The following is a 13,790-nucleotide window of genomic DNA, read 5'->3' as shown; positions in this document are numbered from 1 at the left end:
AGCCTGTTCTGAAGATGTGCTGGTTTTCATCTCATCTGTGGAGCTGTGTACCTAAAGCCTTACGTATTAGGGCTGTTTACCAGTCACAGACACTGGAATGCAGCAGAGGGCTAGAATTGTCCTTGGTCTTTCTGTGTTCTCTCTCTTGTCGGTGAAACTTGTCAGTTTTTTTGTTGATCACTGCAGAGTGTTTGGCCCACTCCACAAATGTAGAATCTTTGAACTCTCTGTGTACAGTGGTACCCATGGCTATGGTAGAAGTGTGATCAATGCATTATTTATTGGAAGGCAAGTGTATCTACTAAACCGAAGGGAAAGATCTTAATCACAGAATTACAGAACAGTGGAGACTGGAAGGAGCATCATCTAGTCCAACCCCCCAGCTCAAATCAGGGTCAGCTGGAACAGGTTGTTTAGGATCTAGATCTAGATAGGTTTTGGATATCTGCAAGGATGCAGTTTCCGCAACCTCTCTGAGTAACCTGCTCTAGTATTTCAGTGTTCAAGGATAAGCTACTGAGTTAAAAACACAGGTCATGTACGTCAGCAGGAGCAGATACCTGCTAATTTTGTAACAAGAAATGTATTAAGCAAGTATCCCAGAGAGCAACCAGCTCTCTCTTATTGTGTAATTATAAGTCCTGTTTGCTTTTTTACCTGTCTGGGAAAAAGATGTCAGTTTTGATTGCTCTTTGGCTGCTTAAGAGCCAGGCAACCCCTCCATAGAGTAAAGGGATGCAGAAGTAGCTGATGGATTTGTTGCTCATGTTCATAATGATGTGGAGAGAGCTGAAAAGGCCACATCCCACTCCGTTATTTCCTGATGGAGTGGGCAGAGGGACATATGTTGAATTTCTCCAGATGTGTCCTTCCCTAGCCAGACATTTTGTTGAGAGGTTATTTTCAAGGATTCTATATGTTTGTCAGGATTTCCAGATGTCTAGCAATGCCAGCATTTTCTCGGCACATGAGCAAATCCTTTCTACCGTGCATTTATCGCAAATCTGATGCTTATGGAAACGCTCCCTGCACATGGTGTGCACACTCACAGTAAATCTGATGCAGCTGGAGCTCTTGTGCATGTGCCCTCCTGTGGGTTTTCACAAGCACAACAAATTGAGTGTGTCCCAAACATCTTGGGTTTACTGTGTGTGTTCAGACCATCTGTGCAACACATGTAGCACACCTCTAGTGATGCTTTAAGGGCTGGGCACAATGCATACACTACATAGCGCCTGGTGATGCATTTCAGTATAGAAGGAGTTCAGAACAAGATTGTGGCACACTCAGAAATCATGCTTTTCACTGAGAGAGCCTCTAGGAAGAAGCTGATTTTTGGTTCTGCAGTATCCTGACTTGTCTCAGTCCAGTAAGCCTTACCCTACCATCAGTGTGCTTTCCTATTGCACAGCTTTTGAAAGGATCTGAGAAGGCAGTGGGTTTTGATTTGGGGAGTGTGTGTATCTTGACTGGAACATATTTTCATCACCAATGTGAATTCAGGCCAGAAGAAGAGAGAAAAAGAGAGTGAACAACTTGGAGTTCAGAGGAAAATATGACCCAGGGTATGCATTATCCATTTCCAGTGTCCGATGGAATTGAGCTTTGCCAGCCTCCTTGAAATCACCTCTCCAAATCAGGCCCAGAAAGTTACAAGTATTTCTATGCAATTCTCACCTTTCCAGGTGAATACAGAAAGCTATAGCTGCCAGAGCAGTGGTGAATCATGACTTCCTTCCACCCAAAGAGCCTTGGGCTTTTTCCTCCTCCAAGCATTTAACTTAACTTGCAGGGCTGATGGAAGAGCGGTAGATTTTTCCCCCCAAATATCCATTTGCCTTTCCATTTATCTACTTTGATCTAAAATATAGAACCTGATGGATGCCCTAGGTAAATCAAACATTTTCTGTCTGCCAAAACGGTTTTGCAAATGCTTATTTCATGCCATTACCATTTTTCTGTTTCTAGCAGTAAATCAAAAAGTATCAGCCATTCATCCACTTTAAAAGTAATGCCTTTCCTTTGCATAATTACACATACCCAGTGGAGATCTGTATGCACAGTAAATCTATTCCTTTAAAAGGTTTTGCCTTAAGTACCACAGTGACATAAATTGGTGTAGCTTAAATTTATTTATTTAAAAGGTTTATTCTTTTAACTGATCGGGTAACTGTTCTACTTCCATTGTTTGATTTGGGTGGGGAGGGCTTTTATTAATGTATCAGATTTAATTCTGCAGCAGATGTTTATGTAGAAAGGTCTCGCTCTTTACGGGACTTGTAGCAATTGATATGTGTGTGTAATTTATTCTCATTACAAGTTTATTCTTAACTGGCGTTCAGGGGGTCTTCACTGTATCTCCAGTAGATCCTTGAGAATTAAATAGTGTAATGAATGTAATGAGTAAACCTGAAAGAAATACACATAGAGAAGCGTATGTATTTGGACATTAACCCTCCAAATTTGCAAATAACATAAGTACAGTTCTATAAGTGAGTGAGAAATTGCCAAAAATAAATATCTTCCAGTCATAAGTACCCTAGACAGTATTTTGGCAAAGGAAAGATTGAAAAAAAATTATCTCTCCATCTTTCTGATGTTAACTTGCTCTTCTTTGTAAGCTGTGCTTGTAGCTCTCAAGGGTGTCAAACCTAAAGCAGACAAGCCCAGCTGGTGGAAGCCTGGGAGTGAAACGATTAATTCTTTAGCAGATCCAAGTTTATTTTTAGGGTTTATAGAGTTATATTCAATTTCACTCACAGGGAAATGATAGGAAGTATCTTAAACAAACAAACAAAACAAAACCAACAAAACAAAACCAACCAAACAAAAGAGACACAAAAAAACTTCACCAGAATGGCACAAAGTAATAAAACACCAGAACTTAACTACAGTTGGGCAGGTAAACATATACTAATTGCATTTGAAATTTTGGCTACAGTATAGTCCTGCAAATATTTGCATATGTGTTCAGTTTAGTGCATGTGAGGATTCTTGAGATGTGCACCAACTCTGAGGATACACCAGATTGCAGGTTAGGTTATGATACGAATGATGTCATGGAGAACTGAACAAAATTTCTAGTGTGAAAGTATTTTCTATTAATATATTTTTCATGGTACTGGATGTGGAAGTGAAATTAAAGGTGTCTGTATTTTGTAAGGTTGCACAATAAAAACGTGCAGAAACATTCTGGGGAGAGGATGGTTCCAAGGTCTTGAGTCTCATTTGGTTAACAAAGGTAGTTTCATTACACAATCAAAATATTCACCCTAATGATTTCACACGATCCATTTTAAAATGTTATCTTTTTTGCTGGCACTAGTGTTGTCGACAAACTTTCCTACAGTTGGAAATGAAAAACTGCTTTAGTATCCAAGGCAAACCTGGGAAAATGCCATGGGCCTGGGATGCAAGGGTACATATGATAATCATAGATCTATCAAGGGCTGTGTATTGGAGGGAGGAAGCTTGTTGCAGGCAGCTCCACATTCTATGTCCATTAAGGTCACTCTTTTGAGATTTCATTTAAAGTGAATCTGGCTTTTTGGGGTCTTTTTCTAACACATTAAGTAGATCAGAGGTTGCCAACTGTCCTTTTTGATCAGAATTGATGGTAGTGGTTGCAATCATAAGGCTTCACGGTGATGTTGGGGAAGGGTAAATACGCTGGGCATGGGGGCTTGGGGAAGTGGGGAAATATCCCATTCGGACATGAGGGAGCAAGCTCAGCGCTGGGGTTTTGACCTTAGTTGATTTATATACCCCGAAAGTCTGATTCCGATCCTTGTTTTAGGTCAGTTCTAGCCATTGCATATCACACTACTACTGATCTGTGACAGCGAACAGCAGGCTTGCTTTAGTATTTAGGTTGATGCACAGATACACAGTCTAATCCAACTGCTCCAGCCATCCTGGGGTGTTTTCAGAGAGATGTATGCCCTGGGTGGAAAGTGGTTTGTAGTGGTTCTTGATAATTTTAAGGGCAGGATTGTGTGAAGTAGTTGCCTGTGATAGAGGCTGGATTAGTAAGTGACAGAGATTTCTCTTTAAATCCTGTGTCCGAGAATGTGCCCATGGGAGCTGCTAACGGGGAGCACTGGAGACTGCAGCCTTCCCTGCTGGAACAGCCTCCCTCTGTTCTGCAGTTGGGAACCAGAGGAGCCACCTTAAAGGGTGAGAGCGTACCTCAGCTCCCAAACTGCCTCATCTTTGTCTTCCCATGCTGTTTGCATCGATGCTAATCAATGTTAATTATGGTAGTGGGGCCTGTGATGTACTCATTATAAGAGCCATCCTATTTTTTCAGTGCTTGTACAATCTGTAACACAATAGAGCCCTGATTGGGGTTCCCTAGATGCTACAAATAGTAATACAAGTTGTTATAATAATGAATACATGGTTCATAGTGTAAGACTACCAAACTCAGTTCATGCAGCCTGCTGAAGCATCTCTTGATAATTCTGTTTGCGGTTACCACTAACTGTGGCATACTGGCTATGTCTTGACAGTTGGGGCCTCAGCACAGTAAACCATTTAAGCTTTTGTTTGTGTTTAAATAGGTGCTTGTTTTTAAATTTGCATTTGAGTCTGTGGTTGTTAGTTTATATGTATGCTTAAAGTTAAGCCTGTGGTTAAAAACTCTTGTTCTTAATTGCACGGGTTTGTTATCCCACCACCACTCCTATGCCTATACTGGGAGGTGATGGGCACAGAAGGGTGTGCCAGGATATGTGTTTCTTTCTCAAGCTGAAGTTACAGGTGCAAGAGCAGGAAGATGCCTCTGCCCAGGAGCTGAGCAGCTGGTTGGGTGTAGGTTGGAAGGTTGGAAGCCCAGGGCCGGGAGCTGGTACTTTCCTTCCTCTAGCGGCTGCATCCCCTGCCCGGTGTCACTGCTGAGCACCCTTGGACTGAGAGCTGATACCCAACAGGTGCAGTCTCCAGTGATGGATTTGGTTCAGTTCTACTGTTATCCTCACTGGGAATTTCAGCACTATTGTTTATGTGCATTAATTGATGCAAATAATTACTATTCAGCCCCTGACTCTGCATCCCCAGGCCTTACCCTTGTGAGTTCCAGTGACTTAGTCTCGTAATTTCTTTTCAGATTAAGTTTTCCACAAAGAGTCCCTTATTGCTTGTAGCATGGTTTGTTATGGATATTGGTTCTAGTCCCATTTTTTTTTCTATTCCCACTGAACTGCATGCCTGGATTTGAGTTATCTATGTGCAGTTTAGGTGTGTGATTATCTGCTTGTCGCTAGTTAGTTCTCTGTTGTGTACTACCCCCAGTTTACCAAGCCTGTGTAACAAAACTGTTTAAAATTATTAACTTGTTACATTACCACTCTTGTGTATGTTGTTTTATAAGGAATCTGAGTCATTGTTGAGTTGGTTCTATGTTTGTAATTAGTTTAAAATATTTATTATAGCAGCTAGGTTTGCCACTGTTAACTGTGCTTTGCTGAAATTTCATGATCTACAGCACACCCTAGTGATATCTGGAAATCATGAAGTTAGATCAAATCAATTTTACTTCCTTTGTGGTGAAGCAAAACTTTGAACTCATTAAGCAAAGTCCAGGAAAGTAAATGCCTTCATATCCAAAATAGGAAGTGGGTTGAATCCCTTAGTTTATTAAAAAAAAATGTTAGAAACTGAGACTGCAGGATATTCTTCTGTGAAAAGAACATCTGTATAATGAGTTCATCTGATTTTCAGTCTATAATGTTGGGTGTATTTTACAACAGGTCATGGGGAAAAGCAGCCCAGGGTTGTGAGAAGAGAGTATTTGTTGGGTTCCCTCTTAGACGGGAGAGAGCAACCAGATGCAACCTGAGGAAACCTGCAGGCAGTCATCACAGGTCAGAAGCCTGAATGATCATTTACTGTCTTATGGCTAGAACATTAAAGTTGATGCTAGATATTCAATTTCTTCTTTTGCAGATGATTAGGTCACTTGGTTTTTCAGGTGATGGTACCTATACTTAGTTTTTAGTGGCCAACAGGCCCCATATGATCCTGCAAAGAGACATGCACCTTCCTAATGTTTTAGGCTGCCTTGCACTCACCTTTTTCTGGATTTCTTTATTTCAATCATTTTATTTTGTTTTAATTGTCAGAGTGCACAGAATATTAAGGGTTCTGAATTGGCTGCTGTTGACCCTCTGAAAGGGTAAGAAGAGAAAGGAGGTTTGAGAAGAACTCAGAGAAAGAAGCGTAAATAAATTGTGAAGAAGGAAGGTAAATATTTATCAGAGGTTAAATCAAATTGGTGACAGGTGAATAACACTGAATGGAAGTAAAAACAATATGAGGATCAGAGAAGAGTGTAGGCCTTGCAAGCTACGAGTTCTCAAAGAAAAGCAGATGATTCATCAGAGAAACTCAAGTTAACAGTGCCCTGACCTCCCAACGTGCCCTGGGTATCTGCTGCAGATGCTGTCGAGCACTCGGGTGGCTTGTGCGAGTTCAGGATACCAGTAGGGTTGTTATTTGCTGTGTGTGTTGGCTGTGAAGAGCTGGGCTATCCCAGAAAAAGCAGGTTTGGCCAGCAGACAAGCAGTGCTGAGGCTGTTGTTATTTTCACGAAGGGCCATGAAACCCTGACAAACGCAAGGCAGCCTATACCAGTGCCCTCGGCCAGCTTGGAGCTCCAGCTTGGACCCGCTGGAAGATCCGATTGAGTACCTGTTACAGTACAGAGCATTACTTGCCTATGTAAGGCAGAGCTAAAAATGGGGTCCTGCTTTCTGGCTCACTCACGTGTGAGAAATCTGTAATATTTGGGGGAGAGACGAGTTTCCTCTCAGACCTCATTCACTCTTGTCAGGTAATCCAAACAATAATGGAAATGAGCATTTTGTTTGATGTAAATAAAAACAAAAAGTTTGCACTAATTTATGGTATTTATTTAAATGACATGCAAATTACTTTGTGAAACTTAAGGGGGAAAGCAGCACAACTGAAACAGCACAATTGTTTCCAAGAACATTCATTTCAAATCCACATACAATATTTCATTCATGCTTAATTATTTCCCCAATGCTAGTCTAAGCATTACTAGTTTCCTTTGTCTTTTTGCTTTTGCATGCAGTGTGATTAGCAGAACTGCTTGTGCTCTACCAACTCCTGCACATATGGGCTTTAGCCTCATTGTTCAAGGGGTGGAGCAACAAGCAATGTGAACACTCATGCTGCCAAATTTGGCATACGTGAGCCCTCCAAAGTATACAGATATCGCCCGTTTCATTTAAATCCCTGTCCATATTTTGCATTGCTACCATAATGGCAACTCCATTGTCTGGGTGTATTATTTGAAGCAGCTTTTCTCCTATTGTTTGTGCACTGTAATCCTTGAGGTTTCCGTACTCATCGTGAGCAGCTTACTTGAAAGAAATCACTTAGCTCTCACAGATCCCTCCCTCTGAACCTGCTGGCAAAGGAACGGGCCATGACTAAAGCATGAGACCTGTGATCTTTCTGAAGAAAATCTCCTCAGTAGAGTTTATAATTTGTTGCTTTCATGGGGCTCTGTTCTCAGGGTTTGGACTCAGTGTTATCTTTCGTCCCCCATGGATTTTTCTACAAGGCATGATGGGAATGTAGGCTGAGAAAAAGAGTCATAATGCTGGCTGTGGATGTGTACCCTAACGTTTTACACACATTTCAAACACTGGCAAAGGGAGACATCTACTGTTTGACAGAAATTAAGGACAGTTGTTTATTCTAATTGCAGCAAAATCTTAAGTCTTTTATTCTTCCATGTTATAGAGATTGGCACATCCTGCTGTGAGCCTTTTCAACAGACTTTTGAGAACTTAATGCTTGTCTACTTAGGGCAGAATGAAAGATCCCCTGGAACTTATCATACAGAAGGGGCTGCCCAGTTCTTTCCTTCTTCTATTCATCTGCTTGGTCAATGCTTTCTACTCCAGTGGCACTTGCCTCTCGTGACTGTGTATATGCACGCCGTTGTAGGTAAAGCCAACTGGCATTAGCTCTTCTTTATAAATTATGCCCCTTTGAATGCACATCATTTTACTCCCAAGACAGTCATTTATGACAATTTTAAGGCAGTGGTTCCCAAATCGAGGTCTGCAGAAAGCCAGCAAAGGGCCTCTCTGTATTTTGCAGAGAGTTTCCAGTTCTTTTTGTTTCCAAAGTCTAAATCATGTTATAGGACAGCTACAAATATGGTATAAACACTGGCCTGCTCTTCATTTAGCTTAGCGATTGCTCTTTAGAGAACCCTGTTGTAGCCACATAGGCATTATGTGATCCCAAATCACACCCTTGTGACTGCAAGTGAAGCAGAGAGGTGGCCCGGGAGGCAGTATTAAAATAGAACATGCTAAACTGTGTAGGTCTGAAAATTCCATTGTAACACATTTAAGTATTGGCAGTGACTTCTGGAAGCTTTGGATTTTGTCCATCATTGAAGAGAATGATTCAAATTCACCTTTTTGTTATCTTGTCTTCAACCTATCACAAGAGAAAGTAAAATCGTGCAATGCAAACTGTGCAAGCTGGCCTGTTCCTCCCAGCCTGCTACCCAGCTGACTGTGAGCTCCTTCTTGCCTGCCACGTTATCACAACTCAGACCTGAAGAGGCTGCATAGAATTGTTCTGAGTTCCCTGAAGAACAGGAAACTTTGTCTTAACAGCTTTGTAAAATTTGGGCTCTCATTCAAAACTCATGAATGTGCTGTAATGTTGGAAGTGAAATTGGCAAAGGACCCAAGTCAAGTTGTTCGTGCTTACTCTTTGCGTCTCCAAAGTACTGTATGTTTGGGGCCAGAATTAGATGTAGCTGAACATCTATTGTTCTCAGACTCCGCGAGCACCAGGTTATGGTACAGATTTCTCACACAACTGAATAGTATCAAGCATGGAAATCTGTCATTGATGTTACTCCAGACAGCTTCAAATGTCATCCTTCCATCCTTGGTACTAGAATGCTTTGTCCCTTAGCTGAATTTACAATATGCATTTTAGATCTGATTTTGAACTTTGTCTGGTTTATGTATGGCCTTTAATTACAGGTTTGAAGAAACCTCAGATGCACTTTTCTTAGATACATTTTTGCAAAAGTGATGAGTGGCAGAAGTGGTTGTAAAGACTGGTTCTTTTTTAGCTCATCTCTGGAAACCTTGCAGGTATTCTGTGTATCTATTTTTTAACCAGGATTTTATTTCCACTTCGGTGTTCATACACCCTATAACATATAAACATGTAAGCTAATTTCAGGACACCGACTTTTACATTTAAATTTGCTGTAGCTTTTTCTGAAAAGGCCACAAAATGGCTACTCTGTACCAATAAACACAATTACTGAATTAGGCTGCTGAAGAAGTAAAAAAAAATCATAAATGACTAGTATAATAAAAGTCTAAAAGAGCAGAAGACAGATACAGTGTTTGCAGGTAAGGATAAGCCTGAAGTGTCTTTAACTGCTTGCTTGGCCAGTGCTAGCTAGCACTGTGTGCTTTATTCCAAAGCGCCAGCCTATATTTTTGGATCATTTTTCAAGACTGAGATGATATAAGGCAATTAATAGTGTTTTGTGACCTTCTGCACCAGTAGTCCATCTTTTTGGCACTGAAACTGATTTTGCCCAACTTGGCACTTTATCACCTGAGAGGATGCAGGGAGACCAAAGCAGCACCTTTTACAGCAGCAGTGGAATGATTTAATTCAGTCACATTCACCGTTTCCTACAAGCTGATGAGGCAAACCTCTTCTTTGCTTAATGTCACATAAGGTACATTGAAAGGCTGTGAAGAGACAGATGTTCTATATCTTCACTTCATATGCAAAAACCTGTTATATCCTTTATTTGCATTCAATTAGAAGTCAGACCCTGATGAATATCTAATGTAGGAAATGGGGAAAAGATTTGCCATCAAGCATATGCTTTGCTTGTAGTGGATCTCTGTAACCTGCTACTGTTTCTTCCTGTAGTGATTCAGTAATTTTTCTTGAATTATTTATACCTGCATGCACAGAGGTGAAGAGTGTTAATAGGTGAAAATTGGAGTTAGGTTCCTGGTTTTAGAAATGTTACCTTTCCTTGTTGCACGGAGTTCTGGAGAGATTGTAATTTCTTTTCAACGGCCATTCTGCACTTGCAGAATTTTCCTTAGTAAGTGGCTCTGTTTAAGGACTTAAATGCTATAGCATTACTTTATATTAATTTTCAATACAGGTTGTGCCTTGTTTGATCTTGAGAAGCTCACCCTTTTCTTGGTAATCCAAAGTATAATATGAGGAACTCAGAAGTTATAGAACTGTATTGTTGTCAAGAAGGGAAAGTTCAAATGATAAAAATAATATGAAGCAGAAGTGGCAGGCGCTTTCAGAACAGCTGCTGTTATTTCTGTGACCCTATGCGAGCACACGTATCAGGACTCTATAGACCCAGGGAGAGATGTATATTGTCTAGGGCCCCAGACATTAGACAGGGATAAGCAAAACAGCTTTTCTTCAGTGCAGAGTAGGATTTCCCACACTTCTGGGGGAATAAATAGAAATCTCTTACGGTCCTAAACTTTGATATGATTAGAAACCTGCTATGTCACATCTTCTATCGCCTTTCTTCTCTGTGGGCCACTCCCATGACACGTTCTGGGGAACATATGACATTTCTTCTTTTATCCTCTCTTGTCTTTGCTTTGATGTAACAATGTAAATTAAATCATCCTCACCCATATCCAAGTTGACAAGAAAGGGAAATCTCAGGACTATTCTTAGGTGCCTTGCAAACTTAGAGAAAGGGATCTATATTACTTGTACATGGCTCAAGTTTCGCGTGGTTTTTTCCCTGCCATTTTCATAGAAAGAAATTTAAAGTTTTTAAGGAAAAAAAAAATGCAACTAGATGACACGATGAAGCTAAGTCTGTGTGCAGACAGTTGCTCAGTCCTGTCACAGAAGAAAATTTAGAGAAACAGCTTTTTCTGTCCAACAAGATTAAGTGCCTAATCTTAAGAAAAATATAACGGTTTCCTGTGAAGGTAACAGGTATTTCAGATAATTGCATCAGGTATTCCTGGATGGTTCCTCCAGATGGAGCCTGCTGCTGGTGGCATTTTCTTGAGATGCCGTAAGGAGCAGGCTGGAAGCCAGAGTGAATCATTGTGTTGGTAGCAACAGCCCCTCTCCAGCTGAAGCTGTTCCTGGCACCTCTTGGCCTGTTTCCTACTGTGTCAAAAGATGTGAAGTTACACAGTGAACCCAGCACACTGAGGACATCCTGAACTGGCTTGTGGTTATTTTGGGTTCTGCTGTGTGTTAGGGAAGGACTTAACAGAAATTAGCCAAGTGGCTCATCAAAGCAGAAGCTGTAGTTGCTCTCTGATGCTTGCTTTTGACAGATGACTTGAGGCTTTCGGGGAGTGAAAGGTTTGGTTTTTTTTTTTTCCGCTCTTGATTTTTAAAAGTACAGAGCTCCTAGTAACCTGAAGAGTAAAAAGATGCACAACATTCTGATAAAGGAAATTAATTAGTGAATCAATGCTGATAAAGGGGACAAAGAGAACTATGATATCAGAATAGCAATGACATCTAGTACTTAAAAGAGATCAGCAAGTACAGTGAGATTATCGGCAGGATCAGATTTGCAGCGGGACCGCCTTGAACAGCTCTCATGTCACCAGCTCCTAGAATTTAAAAAGCATGTGAAAATTAGTCTCAGGTACTAATTATTTGTTAAGAGTAGACGTTAAAATGCATAAATACACGCTAGAGTTACAGTGACAGATCCAGCCAGAATACACAGTCCTGTAGAAGAGAACACAGCCAGCGGTGCGGTCCCTTCTCGCGTCTTTTTCTCACGTTTAGGACGCGCTTTCCCAGCCGGCTGCAGGTGATGGAGCCCACTGGGTACCGACCCTGGCCGGGAGAAAAGCTATTGCAGGTCTTTCTGCCTCAGTGAGACTGAAGAGAGGATTTCTGTGCTGTTTGCCTGGGCTCACGGAATGTTTGGTGAGATGTATGGTGTGCCCATTCACGTGTATCGGTTAATGCTCACCAAGGAGAATAACGGGCATGCCATCATGTGCTGGCTGGTCACAACATACAGAATCACAGCTTAACCAGCTCGTTGCAATAACCAGGTTCCCACTGACTTCAACAGAGTTGAATTTATCTGAGAGAACAGCATGATTGACAGCAGCATGTACATCCTTAAAGGATACATGTTGCACTGTTATTTTACAGTTTCATTTTAGTAACTTCTACCATAGCAAAAAAATAGACCTAATAAATACGTGCTGATGTAGCCCTAAGAACTTGTATTTTTAACTGGAGTAGTGAAGTAATGATTCACTTTGGGATAGAGTGATAAAAATTCCCTCCTTTGATGGTTGGCAGACTTCATTGCTTTTAATTTTGCCCCTTGGAAGGCTGCTTACAGCTGGAGTTTGGGGTATTACTTTCTAAAATGTAGATGGCATTTTTGATCTTTGCTCATTTTAGGAATTACATTTGCTTTTTACATTCAAATCATAAAAATCAAGAGCACCAGTAGACCTGTAACATTTTGAGTTGTTACACAGAGGGTTATTTTATGTGATCGTATAAAGCTTGGGGAGGTTAAGAAGTCCCCAGTGCAGCCACAGGAAAGGGACAAAAATTGTGAGTTATGTTCCTCCCTCTTTTCCTCATCCTGCTTTTTCATCTTCTCAACAAGGAACCGAGGGGAGATGCTTTACCTTAAATCAGAAATGAAATCATAATAAGGGATTAGCTGACAAAACCCTCTGTTAATAATCTGTTCTTGCGAAACGGCAGCATTTTTAACATTGCGCTGTAACTTTCCAAAGATCGCACTGGTGTTGAGAAACTGTGATATTTCAGGAGCCATATGTGACACAGCTGTTGAGCGCTGCTTCAGTGCAGAGCCTGTTTCATCACATATGGTGCTGTACCAGACTAGCATGCTGCACTTTACCGGGCTGGTGACTGAAATAAACTTGCATGAAAAGTATGCAAAAGTATTATCCGGTTACATTCTCAGATTAGGGCCAGGGTTGTCCTACCCTGTTTCCCCAAAACTAAGACCTACCCTGAAAATAAGCCCTAGCATGATTTTTCAGGATTTTTGAGGATGCTCAAAATATAAGCCATACTCCAAAAATAAGCCCTAGTTACAGTGCTTTTAAAAAGTCAATTTAAATAGTGTCCAGGCAGCTATACATGTAAAAAAATAAAATTATTTGGCAATAGAATGCAGCAGGACAGATAGACCCTTCACCAAGAAAAGCAGACACCTGATAGGCAACTGCCAGTTGCATTGTCAATGTGCTAAGAGCAGGTGACATGGACAAGAGGTGCTCGTTCAAGGAAAGTGCTATTGCTAGACATGAGAAATTGGGGCAGATTATACTAAAGGAAATAGAGTCACAAGAAATTGACGATGGAATTCAGGGTTTGAAGAGTTATGATGATGTTCCAGAATGTGATGATGTATTTGAATAAATGTTGATGCTTTGAGAATAAATGTAGACTGTTGTTCATGGAAAAATAAGACATCCCATGAAAATAAGCGCTAATGCATCTTTTGGAGCAGCTGGAAACGTTGTGACATCTCGTAATGGTTTTCACAAGGGCCGTGTCCGCGCACGGAGCAGCAGATGCTCCCCGGGGCGTGTCGTTATGTACCCAAACGAGCTCCGAGCCCCGGGGGAGCGGTGACGCCCACCAGACCTCTGGCCTGGGCCGGGCGGGGACCGAGCAGGGCGGCCCGCGGCCGGTTTGCTGCCGGTGCCGCCGCGGGGGCAGGCGGGAGG

At 41.3% G+C, this 13,790-nt stretch overlaps 1 protein-coding gene across 4 annotated transcripts in view; it reads left to right on the top strand.

Annotated features, from left to right (window-relative positions):
• The window catches only part of LOC136107128 (uncharacterized protein F13E9.13, mitochondrial-like), a 49,858-nt gene that overhangs the window by 33,180 nt on the left and 2,888 nt on the right, over positions 1-13,790 (top strand). For 3 of the 4 annotated variants that reach the window (XM_065847957.2, XM_071814301.1, XM_071814300.1), the window contains 2 exons: positions 5,751-5,864; positions 6,123-13,501. The exons of the other annotated variant lie outside the window; for it this stretch is intronic. In XM_065847957.2, the coding sequence (XP_065704029.2) occupies positions 5,751-5,864; positions 6,123-6,171 (163 nt within the window). In that variant the 3' untranslated portion in view covers positions 6,172-13,501. Of the gene's footprint in view, positions 1-5,750; positions 5,865-6,122; positions 13,502-13,790 lie in introns of those variants that run through there. 4 annotated transcript variants of the gene reach the window in all.

This window comes from Patagioenas fasciata, chromosome 13 (genome assembly GCF_037038585.1).
Source record: "Patagioenas fasciata isolate bPatFas1 chromosome 13, bPatFas1.hap1, whole genome shotgun sequence".
NCBI lineage: Eukaryota > Metazoa > Chordata > Aves > Columbiformes > Columbidae > Patagioenas > Patagioenas fasciata.
This window is presented reverse-complemented; position numbering and strand designations above follow the sequence as displayed.